General features: G+C 42.6%; 2 protein-coding genes across 2 annotated transcripts; one reads left to right on the top strand and one right to left on the bottom strand.

Moving 5' to 3' along the window:
* Positions 1–584: 584 nt before the first annotated feature.
* Positions 585–1,726, bottom strand: LOC130081757 (H-2 class II histocompatibility antigen, A-U alpha chain-like). Its single transcript, XM_056246466.1, has 4 exons — positions 1,663–1,726; positions 1,296–1,544; positions 866–1,147; positions 585–748 (listed from the first exon to the last, which is right to left on the bottom strand). The coding sequence occupies exons 1-4, from the start codon at positions 1,724–1,726 to the stop codon at positions 585–587; spliced, it is 759 nt and encodes a 252-aa protein (XP_056102441.1).
* Positions 1,727–1,918: 192 nt separating this feature from the next.
* Positions 1,919–12,097, top strand: LOC130081756 (rano class II histocompatibility antigen, A beta chain-like). Its single transcript, XM_056246465.1, has 5 exons — positions 1,919–1,970; positions 2,134–2,403; positions 2,473–2,754; positions 2,895–3,013; positions 11,989–12,097. Exons 1-5 carry the CDS (start codon positions 1,919–1,921, stop codon positions 12,013–12,015), a joined length of 750 nt encoding a protein of 249 aa, XP_056102440.1. The 3' UTR covers positions 12,016–12,097.
* Positions 12,098–12,649: the final 552 nt, after the last annotated feature.

The raw sequence follows: 12,649 nt of genomic DNA, 5'->3' as shown, positions 1-12,649 counted from the left end.
GCTCAGGCTCGGCATAGCCCACAGTAAAGGACCAGCCGCTCAACAAAAGGGCAAGATCTATTGAATTAAAGTCCATTGAGGGGTGTTGTCTGGCATGAGGTATTCAAGCATGTCCTTAAGCCCATGGCGGAACATGTCCTTTAAGACAGCATCGTTCAAGTCCACCCCATGGCAAAGCTCACAAAATTCTTCCACATATTTTTCAATCGGACGGTGACCTTGGCTGAGGCGGAAGAGACGCATTGCTGGGTCCATGTTTGGTCAAGTATTCTGTAATGATTTGTCCACTGAAGGCAAGTGAGGTGAGAACCCAAACGCAATTTATTTACAAGAAGAACACAATCAAACATAAAACAAAAACATGACAAGGCATGAAAACTCAACACTAAAGCAGGAATATGAACATAGACTAGAAAACAAGACTACAGGAGCCTGGACATGGAACAATCAATACACAACAAAGACACAGGGCAAACAAGAGGGCTTAAATACACACAATAGCCTACTAATGACAAGACAAGGGACACCTGTGAACAATTATACATAATATGTATACTGTAGCTAACAGCTTTTGTCAGGCATATTCACTCTGAAATTGTATCTAAATTGATATTTGTATCCATATTTGATCTGCCGGTCTGTGCTTTATTGTAAAAGTAAGCTCCAGTTGCCATTCCCAGCAGGCCTAGTGTCAGACCCACTCCACAGAACACTGATGGGCCAATCCCGGGCAGGACAACTTCTACATCTGTAAAACAGAAACAACAACATGATTATTATTTGTGCAATATTTGGGAAATGTTGATATTGATATTATATTATTTTGTATCACCAATCACTCAATTCTTATTTGAAAAAACGTCACCCCATATTTTGGTTTGAGGTTGCTGGAGGGCTTTGTGGTCAACATTGCAGCTGTAAATTTCTCCTTCCAATGGAATGATTTTCAACGTGGAAAAGAGGTTATAGGTGCCATCGTTATTGGGCCGATACTGGCTTAAAGTCACATTCTCTGTCACAATCACATAGTTCTTAGTCCAAGATACTCTGACAGTTGGAGGGAAGAATCCAGTCACATGACAGATGAGGGTGTTTTCTACACCCAGAACCACATCATTTCTAGAATAGATGGAAGTTTGAGGGGGGTCTGTGAACATAGCAAATGACACTGAGTTTTATATTATTAAAAAATATCTCTATTAAGTAGTACATTTAAGCAGCTTAACAGCTTCCACTTGTTAACTTGATCCATCATCCATATACAAATATACAAAGTGTGTGTGTGCGCGCTTTACCCATTTGTTCTGCTTGGTTTTTATAAGCTTTAGTACCAATGGCTAGGTATTCTTTGCATATTTGTGAATTATGAATACCTATCTCAAAATATTCAGAAAAAACAAAACGCTCAGAATCTACAAACTCTGGTAGCACCACTACTGTTTTGTTTGTATTGAAGTTGTAGTAGTATACTTCCTCTCCATCAAGACCATACATGTCCTCTTTCTCTGTATCAGAGCATCCAATGAGGTGGTAAGACTTATGTACTAAAAAAGAACAATATAAACAAAAACATTATACATTTTATCAGTTAATTATAGACATCATAAATAAAATTGAATAGAGAGTGTCACTCTTATGTTTTGTACTCTAAAATAAACTTACTTTTACTCTCAATGGATAAAACCGCAGTGAGGGTGAGAAAGAACATATACAGCTCCATTTTCATCAGTGGGACAGTTACCTAAGTAGCAAACACACACAGTAGTTTAAAAGAGGAAGTATTGATCCCTCCCCATTACACAGTCAGTAATGCATGATTGGCCGGTTAACTTTTAACATTTCAGATAGTTCAACAGTTAACAATTTGGCAACGACTCACCTCAGTCTACTTCGGTGTGGATACTCAGAGTTGAGTAAAATGTTTTTAGCAAAGCTTTTAGTTTTTATTATCATACTGATCACTGGGACAGGTAAAAACAAATTTTAATTGTGATTTAATTCATTTTGATTATTGTTAATTGTGTTGTTATTACCAATAAAGGATTTGTGTTTGTGTGTGTATATTTTATATATGTGAGGAAAAAAATATTTATAAATGTTTATAATGATGTTATTGTTTTTTTCCCCTTCCAGATGGTTATCATGCCTCTATACTGTTCCAATGCACCTACATTTCTCGTGATCTTAGTGATGTGGAACTCATTTATTCAATTTCCTTTAATAAAGCTGTGCAAATACAATTCAACAGCACTTTTGGAAAGTTTCTAGGGTTTACTGAGATTGGAGTGAAACATGCACACTTGAGCAACAACGATCCACAAATCTTGTCGGATATAAGCAATTTGGTAAATGTGTGCAAACATTATGGAGAAATTGGTTACCCAGCCATTGTTGATAAATTTGGTAAGTGGCAAAAAACATCTTGTCTCAAGCTTGTTTAAAATTAACTCTGAATGTATCTTATATGTTCAGTGCAACCCAAGATAAAGCTTAGGTCAATGAAACTGGTTGGTAGAAGCTCTCCTGCTGTGTTGGTATGCAGTGCATATGACTTCTACCCCGAACAAATTAAAGTGTCCTGGCTGAGAGATGGTAGAGAGATGACCACTGATGCAATGTCTACTGAGGAGCTGGCTGATGGGGACTGGTACTACCAGATCCACTCCCATCTTGAATATACTCCCAAACCTGGAGAGAAGATCTCCTGTATGGTGGATCATGGCAGCTTAATTAAACCCATGATCATCGACTGGGGTAACAGTGTCTAATTTTCTTAACTTCAACAAGTCTTAGTTCAGATAAAAAGTGAAATTTAATATGATATATACACAAACTGAAGTGATATTACACACTTTTAAAATTGATGGTAATAAATTTATGTGTGCACTACACAGACCCCTCTATCTCTGAGTCTGACAGGAATAAAATCGCTATTGGATCCTCTGGTCTGGTGCTGGGAATCATCATTGCAACTGCTGGATTCATTTACTACAAGAAAAAAATCAGCAGGTCAGTTAGATAAGAGCAAATCTTACTGATATATATTAGTAATTTCTCATTATGAAAAATAAGTCATCTTTTATTTTGACAGGGAGGATTCTGGTAACACATCATCAATGTCTAATGCAACTTTCTGAACATTACTGTATTTTTAATCGTTTGTTAGCACAGGACAAACATTGATTAAAACATACTGTGTGTTGCAATCATAAAAATAAATTGTAGATTGAAAATGTCTATTGCTGAATAAAGTTAGATGGCTCTAACGGCAGGGTCTTTAATTTAATTTCTCTATTCTAAGATTTGAAAAGAAAATTGGGTTCATTGTGGAAAAACAGGTTTAAATGCATAATATCTGCAGTTTGTGTGTATGTGATATATTGGGTGGTCATTTACAACCTTGATTTAAGTGCAGAGTTCATTTGCAATTACATACTTAGAACTGCAATTCAGACATGCATTATGGGGTTCATGGACACAAATATAAAAACTGTTTTATAACAATTGCATTTGATGTGTTGCTTATTACCAGTTTTGGTGAAAAATAAATAAATAGTTCCTAATACTACTTTTAATCATAATCATCATCATCATAATAATCAGCCTAAAAGGCTATATAACTATTCTGTGATATTCATGTTTGTTTAAAAGATTGTAAAATAACTAAAAAGGTTAACGCAGTTAATGATAACTAGCAGATAAATATAATTAATGTACTCCCTGTTCTTTTTAGTTCCTTTGTCCGGTATTGTTTGTGTTTCAGTTTGCTTGGTTGTGTTTATCTCCTGAGTTTTGTGGATTAATAAAGACTGATTTTAATAAGAGACTTCTTTCTGATAGTCTTTGTTGTGTGTGCTTCATAACAACCAACATGTTACACAATGTGACTTGTGAATTTTTATCTGAGGTATAATTACTCTATAGTAATTTTAAGTGTTTGTAATGTTCACAGTGACAATTTCTAACAAAAATAACCCAAACTTAATGTATTATTTATGTAACCTAATTAAATCAAAATGCCTAGTTAATATGCTGTGTAAGGCTATTTGTCCCACCACTGTGTTCCTCATTCAAGTCTTTAAATAAAAAAATAAAAAAAACACTGGTCTGTATTATTGAACAATATAAAGGACTTAAAAGATTAGTAAATGTTTAAACTAGCTGAGATTAATAAATGCTTTAGAAGTACTGTTCATTGTTTTTGTAAGTTAATTGTTAACTAATGTATTTAATGTTAACAAATAAAACTGTACTTAAAGTCTTACCAAGAAAAAAAAAAGGTTAGTTTAATAAGAAGTATTGACTGAAAAGCTGTGAAAACCATTTTAGAAGCTTTGTACTGTTCAGCCCTAGTAGTACCATCTAAGGAAATGTTTAGTAGCATCTATGCATCAACAGCAAAACAAAAGAACTGTTACCCTATCATGCTCAGGCTTTATGTTAATGGTGAGTGTGCATCATTTTCAATGTCAACCGTATAAGAATAAGCCAATTTCTAATGCAAAAAGTGCCCAAAGTGATCGAAAAAGCAACGTAATAAGCATTTCACACCATGACAGCAAAAAGATGTGTCATTATACATAATGTATGATAATCCGACTACAAAAAAATAAACAACAACAATGTGCTTATACTGTACCGTTGTGTTGCACTTCAACTTCGGACAGAACTACATTACATCTTTTGTGAAGTACATAGAACTTTGCAGTTAAAACCATCAAGTCCAGCAGCTGTCAAGTAGTCAACTAGTCAGGGCTGCGTTTCCCAAAAGCATCGTAAGCCTAAATTGATCATAGAACAATTGCCACCAATGGTCTCTGCGATAAGGCTTACGATGCATCTGGGAAACGCAGCCCAGGACAGTTTAAAAGATATCCTGACGCTGGACAGGAGTAGCAGAGAATGTCTAATATGGGGAGAACTCCCACTCACATTAAACTTCCGGGGTCTGAACTGATTGCAGTTCCACTCTAGGTCCATATGAGGGCGCTCACAGGCGGAGTGCAGAATGAATGGAGGTCTATGGAGCAATACCCCTAAAAATCCACTTTTCTCAGGATATAATTTTTTGTCTAGTAATTTGAATGTTGTATTCGAAAGAAGATGCAACAAAATTACACATTACTGGGTGTTAGATTTTTTAGAGTCACTTATTTGCTTTAAAAAGTCTTTTAAAATGTCAATGACGTCATACACATCGTACGACCAGAAACCTGCTTTACGGCAATCCTTCATTCACTGAACCAACTATTTACTATTACTCACTGTATCTTATATTTACTATTTGCACTGCATTGTAGTTGTACCATATCGTATTACCATAGATAAAGGATCCATCAGTTATCTTTGTTATTGCTAAAATCGGGTCAATCACAGAAAATGCTTTTTCCACAATAAGAACACAATCGCAGCAACGTTCCAAAGCGGCCAATAGGGCGTCTATATGTATTTATTATGTCTATGCTTTTGCGCTTTGCACTTTCTTTTCTCTCGAGGCATCAACTACACATCTGACACGGGTAAGTTAAATATCTTTTTTTACAGTCTATGGTATATACATTTGAGAGAGTTCAGTCCGCCTATTGCCTTAACATTGGTCCCGCTTCGGATGCCACGATGCCATTAAGCGGTGTCTCTGGTCGTAATCAGTCCTTCACTGACCAATCAGCGTCCATTAGCAGAATGCTAGCGTGTTATGGGCAACAACAACTCAACCTGTAAGAAATCGAAAGGACATAAGCACTCGTTCATTCAACTTTCGACCTATAACCCATGTTGAACTTGCAGAACCTACATTCAAATCTGAGATTTCTCAATGACAATTGGGTAAAAGAGACAAATTTACTATTTAAATTTACTATTTACTATTTAAATTTAAATTTATCAGTCTTTATTTAAAAGAGCCCCATTGACTCCCATTCATTTTGCACTCGGACGATCGCCCCCAGTGGAACTCTGGTGGAACTACAACCAAAATTCGGTACAATAGGACTTAATAGGGAGTGGCCAGGCTTTCCGTAGAGGGGCGGTAGTATAGTATATTCTCATATTTTGATTACTGTAAATCATTCTATTGTGCTCTGATTTCAGAGTTGCAATTTTGAGTCATCTCCCACCAAAGGTGTAATTCTAGTTCCCTTGCAAAACTTTTGTGTACCCTCGCAAAGATATTTGCGTTCCCTTGCAACTGTAATGAGCTCGGACAGACACTTCCTGTTTAATGTCCGCTAGCAGTGTTTCAGATCTCCGTACATTAACAACGAAGCGTTTCATAGTGTTTGAACTGGACTCAAATCTACAGAAATGCGGTCAGTGCTTACGAGTTCAAGTGAGATGGTCCTCACTGCAAAACATGACATCCACGGGGAGGAGTCGGATCCAGATCCAACTCCTCCCACCTTACATATACCTAAACCTACCCATCTCCGCCCCCTGATCCCTAAACCCACCCCTAATCCCTAAACCCACCCCTAATCCTACCCATCTCCACCCCTTGGATCTTGATCCGACTCCTCCCCGTGGATCTCATGTAGGCCTACTGCATTGAGGGGCTACTGGTTCAAGTTGCCAATATTCACAGATTCGAACTTCCCGGATCAATATTCACGAGCTAAACGTTAAACACAAATGACACCTATTTACAATCATAGTTACGTAGACAGCAAGCTACAACCCAATTTTCCTCAAAACGAGCTTTATAATATAAATTTATAATATAAATCTGAACAGGCGGCTGACAAGTCCGAATAAGGGACCGCCTGAAAAGTGCAGAAAACAGGAAGTGTTTGTCCGAGCTCACAACAGATTTTGCAAGGGAACGCAAATATCTTCACGAGGGAACGCAAAAGTTTTGTGAGGAAACGAAAGTTTATCGGGGGAAAAAAAATTCTCCCATCCCAAATTTTTCCCAACACCATGTCCCTTTAGGGGCTTTGTAAAAACCCTGTCACTCATGAGTCATCACGTCTCACCAACATCAAAGCCTTCTTACCCGACCCTGATTTAAAGTGAACCAACAAGGGTTGTGTTAAATATACAAATTTGTTGATGTACACTAGCAGTGGCGTCATCCCCATTCAAAGTGAGGGCCCGTGCCCCCTCAGATTTTTCCTCCCTGATAATTTTTTTGTCACAACTTTATTCCTATTATGCTCCATAATTACCAGAGCCTATAACGACTCAAATGTATTCTTATGGATGTGTAATAAATCAGTCAGCATCAGCCCGCCCCTTTTTCCTAATATGGTGTCTGTGTATATCAAATCTAGTTATCGGATGATATTAAAAGGTAGTGGAATTATTTGTGGTTGACCTGGAAATTTTAACTTGATCAAAAAGTTATGGATTTGATATTAGCTGCGAATTCAGAGCATTAACTTCAGTGTAACGTTATCGATAGCTAGCCTAGTCTAACCGTAAACTAGTTGGCTAACGTACTGTCTGCCATACAAAGCCAATAGAGCTGGTAAGTCCCGCCCCTTCCGCTCACCCCGCTGGATCTCTAGGTTGAAAAATCGTCAATGCAAGTGAATGAGAGAAAATAATTATTTTCTAATCCCGTTTGAATTTTGCAATGAATGTGAACATATGTTGTCTGTGAATTTTGTATTTAATTTTTCGTGTAAAGAATGCTACAATTTAGCGGGTAGAATTTTCATACGGTTAGACTTTGTGTGAGAGCACTTTGTGGACTACAACTCTTCGCTGCTTTCGACGCGTTTGATGTACGTCACCACCACTAGCACACGGATCCCGCTAAACATGCCTTTGTTTGAATGGTGACATTTGGGTACAAAACACACAGGCATCTCAACCTAATTCCTTGGATTATCGCATTATCGCGTGATTTGTGGAGGGAAAATGTGTTATGCGGTGACGTCACATATGCGACGTGTAGTCTTTCTCGTTATGTCTATTCCACAACTGCTAGCCAAGGAATCATACAATATACTGTCAAACTCGTTACATGAGAAATTATATAAAAAATTCACAGACAACATATGTTCACATTCATGGCACAATTCAAACGGGATCAGAAAATAATTATTTTCTCTCATTCACTTGCATTGACGCTTTTTCAACCTAGAGGTCCACTTGGAGTTTTACGGATGGGCGGTGTAACAATAGTGATTGTTTAGCATGTTAGGAATGTTCTATGATGCGGATCCTTGGTAATATCGTGGTCGCAGCACGGACCGTTGAGTAGGTGACACGCAGAGGCTCGCACGTTATGCGGTTGCACCGTTAAGTCTCTATGTATGTGTACAAGTTTATGTGCTTAATAAACCACCACCCGTTGGGTGTTAAACAAGATATTCTGGAGTCTGTGAGTATAAAGCCCAGAATATAACATGGTGGCAGCGGTAGTGAACTGAGGCCATTTAACGAGACAGTAGTACCGGTGACGTTAGCTGAGTTGCTAACCGTGAGCATCTCCGTGTGCAATATGGAAGGATTGAAGCCGCCGCAGACATTGTGTTTGGACACCAACGATCTTTCAAGGTCCTGGAAGACGTGGAAGGATGAGTTTATGCTTTATGTGGAGTTAACCGTGAGTGACGACAATGAAAAGAAAAAAGTGACACTGTTCAGCTATCTTGTTGGCGAAAGCGGCAGAGAATTAATGGACACACTAATGAGTGACGCCGCCAGAGAGACATGGAAGTTAACAGACATTATCGACAAATTTGATGGACATTGCAACCCTTGTGTGAACGAAACTGTGGAACGGTATCGCTTCTTCACTAAGAACCAGAGGTCGGGTGAGTCTATTGACAGCTATGTCACGGAACTCAGAGTACTGGCGAAAACATGCAACTTCGGACAACTGAGAGACTCGGTTATCCGAGACCTTGTCTCGGATAAGCGATCTGTGTTACTCTGTCTCTGTCTATTTATTGTTGTCTGTTGCATTTATATTGGAAGAGTTATGGCGAAACAAATGTACAAACAGTGTGCTTCTCCCTGCCCGCGTTATTTAACGGGTGGGGACACACACGAGCTTTGTTTTATTTGTTTGGGAATGGAGCATGCGGTCTCAGCCTTCGAGGGGGCTGAGTGCCAGCATTGCGAGATGCTTCCGCTTCGCATGCTCCGTTCTCGCCTGTCACTCTTTGACGAGAGTGGTCAGGTTCGCGATCCTCAGGGTGCAGGACCCGCTGCTGCCGAGGCAGCACGGAGAATGCATTCCTGGGGATCGCAAAAGGATCTTTCGGAGGGGTTGGAGACGGGTCCGAGGGCCTTTTCTCCTTCCTTACCCGGAGGATCCAGTGCTCTCCCCCCGGTGTCGGAAGCCCGCTCTGCGACTTCTTCCGCCCGGGGAGAGAGCCCTCCATTACTTCATTGCTCTTCCTCTGAGGAGGTTGATGCGATGAGTTTGGAGAGTTTAAGCACACACACTGGGGAAATTGATTCGCCACCTATTTCCCCAGCATATGAGGAGCTGGTGGATGTGATGTCTAGGGCTGTAGAGAAATTAAATATTGAATGGCCAGCTGAGAAAAGTAGCGCTCGTCCTAAAAGCAAATTAGATGAGCGTTTCCTTTCTTCAGCGACATCATCTCCACCACGAGGCCTTCCCTTTTTTCCTGATTTACACAATGAATTATCTAGATCATGGGATAAACCGTACTCATCACGTCTTTTCAGCCCTCAAGTTCATTTATATTCAGGTATAAGAGGGCTGAAAGAGTACGGTTATGAGGCGATGCCCCAGGCTGAACAGACGCTCACGAGCTATCTGTCACCTGGCCCAGCATCGTCTCTGAAGGCCTCAGCTTTGCCCACTAGACCACTTAAAGCAACATCAGGGTTAGTGAGCAAAGCTTATACGGCAGCAGGTCAGGCTGGAGCATGTCTGCACACTATGGCGGTGCTCCAGGCTTACCAGGCTGATTTGCTGGGGGATTTGGATAAGAGTGAGGGAGTTGGCCCTGATGAAGTTCGAGAACTTCGTCGGGCCACCGATCTGTCTCTCAGAGCTACAAAGGAGACCGCTAGAGCAATTGGGCGGTCTATGGCAGCCCTTGTAGCTACTGAGAGACATCTTTGGTTAAATCTGGCCGAAATAAGAGAAAAAGACCGGGCTTTTTTATTAGATGCTCCGCTTGAGCCTTCTGGTCTCTTCGGCGACGCAGTCAATGCGGTCGTCGAGAGGTTTCAAGAATCAAAGAAGCAAGCGGAGGCATTTAAAAAGTTTCTCCCTCGCCGTGTCCAACCCCCTGGGGCTGCTGGGCGTGAGCAGCCCCAGCCGTCGAGCTCCTCATATCGTGCGCAACAAAAACAGAGTGTTTCGTCTCGTGCACCTCCACATAAACAATGGAAACAGACGCAACACTCTCAGTCGAAGTCTTCTAAGCCGAAGCCGGATCTGAGGACCGTTCTTCAGGCGAAGAAGACTTCGGCTCATAAAAAGAGGTCCTGACGTCAATGGCGTCAGACCTGTGAGGACGGCCCCGACCGAAGTGGAGCGGTGTACACCTCAGAATACGGTGCCCGTTCCGCTTCGGGGTCCTCACGGGACCGTTCTGCCAACCCCGCCACCCTTGGTGCTTCGGGGCGCAGCGGTCTCCAGCGAGTCGCTGATGCTATGCTGCGGCACTGCATCGGTTTCGCGCCCTCTGAGGGGGGTTTTAGAGCAGCCAGTTCAGGTAGTTCCTGCCATTATGTTTCAGGCTCCAGAACTGGCTGTCTCGTTAACACCAGAGACCAGCCTCGAGAGGCTGGTTCCCTTAGTAGATTTTCTGGCAGCGTGGAAGCTACTGCCAAATATTTCTCGTTGGGTCCTGCAGATTGCAGAGAAAGGATACAGAATGCAGTTCGGTTCTCGTCCTCCTCGCTACAACGGGGTGTTGCTCACAGTAGTGCATCCCGAGCAGGCTCTGGTAATGGAGCAAGAGGTAAAGGCCCTGTTAGTAAAGGAAGCTATAGAACAGGTGTACTCACCCGACAGAGAGTCGGGTTTTTACAGCCGTTATTTCATTGTTCCGAAAAAGGATGGAGGGTTGCGTCCCATTTTAGATCTTCGTCTGTTGAATCGTTCAGTACAGAAACTCAAGTTCAAGATGCTGACACTCAAACAGATCGTGACTCAAATCAGATCCGAGGACTGGTTTGTCACGATAGATCTGAAGGACGCCTACTTCCATGTCTCCATCCTCCCTCAGCACAGGAAGTTCCTAAGGTTTTCTTTCGGGGGCAAAGAATACCAGTATCGGGTACTTCCTTTCGGTCTAGCTCTATCACCCCGCACGTTCACGAAATGCGTAGATGCAGCTTTAGCCCCACTCAGGCTTCAGGGCATGCGTATTCTGAACTACATCGACGACTGGCTGATTCTAGCGGAATCAGAGCAGTTGGTGGTTCGGCACCGAGGTGTCGTTCTCGCTCATATGCAGATGTTGGGGTTGAGGCTCAATGCCAAGAAGAGTGTTCTATCTCCAGTACAGATAACCACTTTCCTTGGTGTGGTATGGGATTCAGTGACGATGCGGGCCACTCTATCGCCCGTTCGTGTAGCTGTTATCCTGGCAGCCACAGAAGAGCTGAGGCTAGGCCAGTCACGCACTGTAAAACAGTTCGAGAGACTGTTGGGTCTCTTGGCAGCAGCGTCCAACGTGATACCTTTTGGCCTGCTGTACATGAGACCTTTGCAGTGGTGGCTCAGGACCAGAGGGTTCTCCCCGAGGGGAAACCCACTTCGTATGATCAAGATCACGCGGCGGTGCCTTCGTGCCTTGGTTATATGGAGGAAACACTGGTTCTTAACCCAGGGTCCGGTGTTGGGAGCTCTTTGCCATCGAGTTGCGATCTCGACAGATGCTTCCCTCACCGGCTGGGGAGCGGTAATGGAAGGCCGCTCGGTTCAGGGTCGGTGGAGGGGTTATCATCTTTCTTGGCACATAAATTGCCTGGAGATGATGGCTGTCTTCAATGCATTGAAGCAATTCCTCCCAGACCTGAGGGGCCATCATGTGCTCGTCCGTACAGACAACACATCGGTGGTCTCTTATCTGAACCGTCAGGGGGGTCTGCGGTCGCGTCCGCTTTGCAAGCTGGCGCACCAGATCCTCCTGTGGTCTCTGGGGAAGGTACTCTCCCTGAGGGCAGTGTATATTCCTGGGGACCAGAATATTGGGGCAGACATCCTGTCGAGGCAGGAGCTGAGGCCAGGGGACTGGAGACTCCACCCCGAGGCGGTGGAGAAAATTTGGGAGTTTTACGGCCAAGCAGAGGTGGATCTGTTTGCGTCTCAGCATACGACGCACTGTCCACTTTGGTTCTCCCTTACTCACCCAGCCCCCCTGGGGCTGGATGCTATGGTGCAGACGTGGCCGAGGCTACGTCTGTACGCATTTCCCCCTGTTGCTCTGCTCCCAGGAGTTCTGGAGCGAGTCCGCCAGTACGGTATAAGCCTACTGCTAGTAGCACCACGCTGGGCGAGTCGGATCTGGTTTGCGGACCTGATCCATCTCCTAGACGGTTCTCCCTTGGAGATCCCGATCAGGAGAGACCTTCTGTCTCAGGCCGGGGGCACAATATTTCACCCCCGACCAGAGATTTGGAAACTGTGGGTTTGGCCTCTGAGGGGGCCCAACTCATAGAGAGTGGTCTCTCAACTGAGGTTGTTGAGACCATTCTAAGCTCCAGA

The sequence above is a fragment of the Rhinichthys klamathensis genome, unplaced genomic scaffold, assembly GCF_029890125.1.
Source record: "Rhinichthys klamathensis goyatoka isolate OS25496 unplaced genomic scaffold, OSU_Roscu_1.1 h1tg000040l_1, whole genome shotgun sequence".
Classification (NCBI taxonomy): Eukaryota; Metazoa; Chordata; class Actinopteri; order Cypriniformes; family Leuciscidae; genus Rhinichthys; species Rhinichthys klamathensis.
The sequence above is the reverse complement of the archived record's forward strand: the minus strand, read 5'-3'. Positions and strand labels throughout refer to the sequence as shown.

Coding starts and splice junctions, on each gene's coding strand:
- LOC130081757 (XM_056246466.1), bottom strand. CDS start 1,726: ATGAAAATGGAGCTGTATATGTTCTTTCTCACCCTCACTGCGGTTTTA. Junction 1,148..1,295: donor AAACCAAGCAGAACAAATGG/GTAAAGCGCGCA, acceptor CTATGTTCACAG/ACCCCCCTCAAACTTCCATC. Junction 749..865: donor ACCTCAAACCAAAATATGGG/GTGACGTTTTTT, acceptor TCTGTTTTACAG/ATGTAGAAGTTGTCCTGCCC.
- LOC130081756 (XM_056246465.1), top strand. CDS start 1,919: ATGTTTTTAGCAAAGCTTTTAGTTTTTATTATCATACTGATCACTGGG. Junction 2,755..2,894: donor ACCCATGATCATCGACTGGG/GTAACAGTGTCT, acceptor TGCACTACACAG/ACCCCTCTATCTCTGAGTCT. Junction 3,014..11,988: donor AGAAAAAAATCAGCAGGTCA/GTTAGATAAGAG, acceptor TCGTCCGTACAG/ACAACACATCGGTGGTCTCT.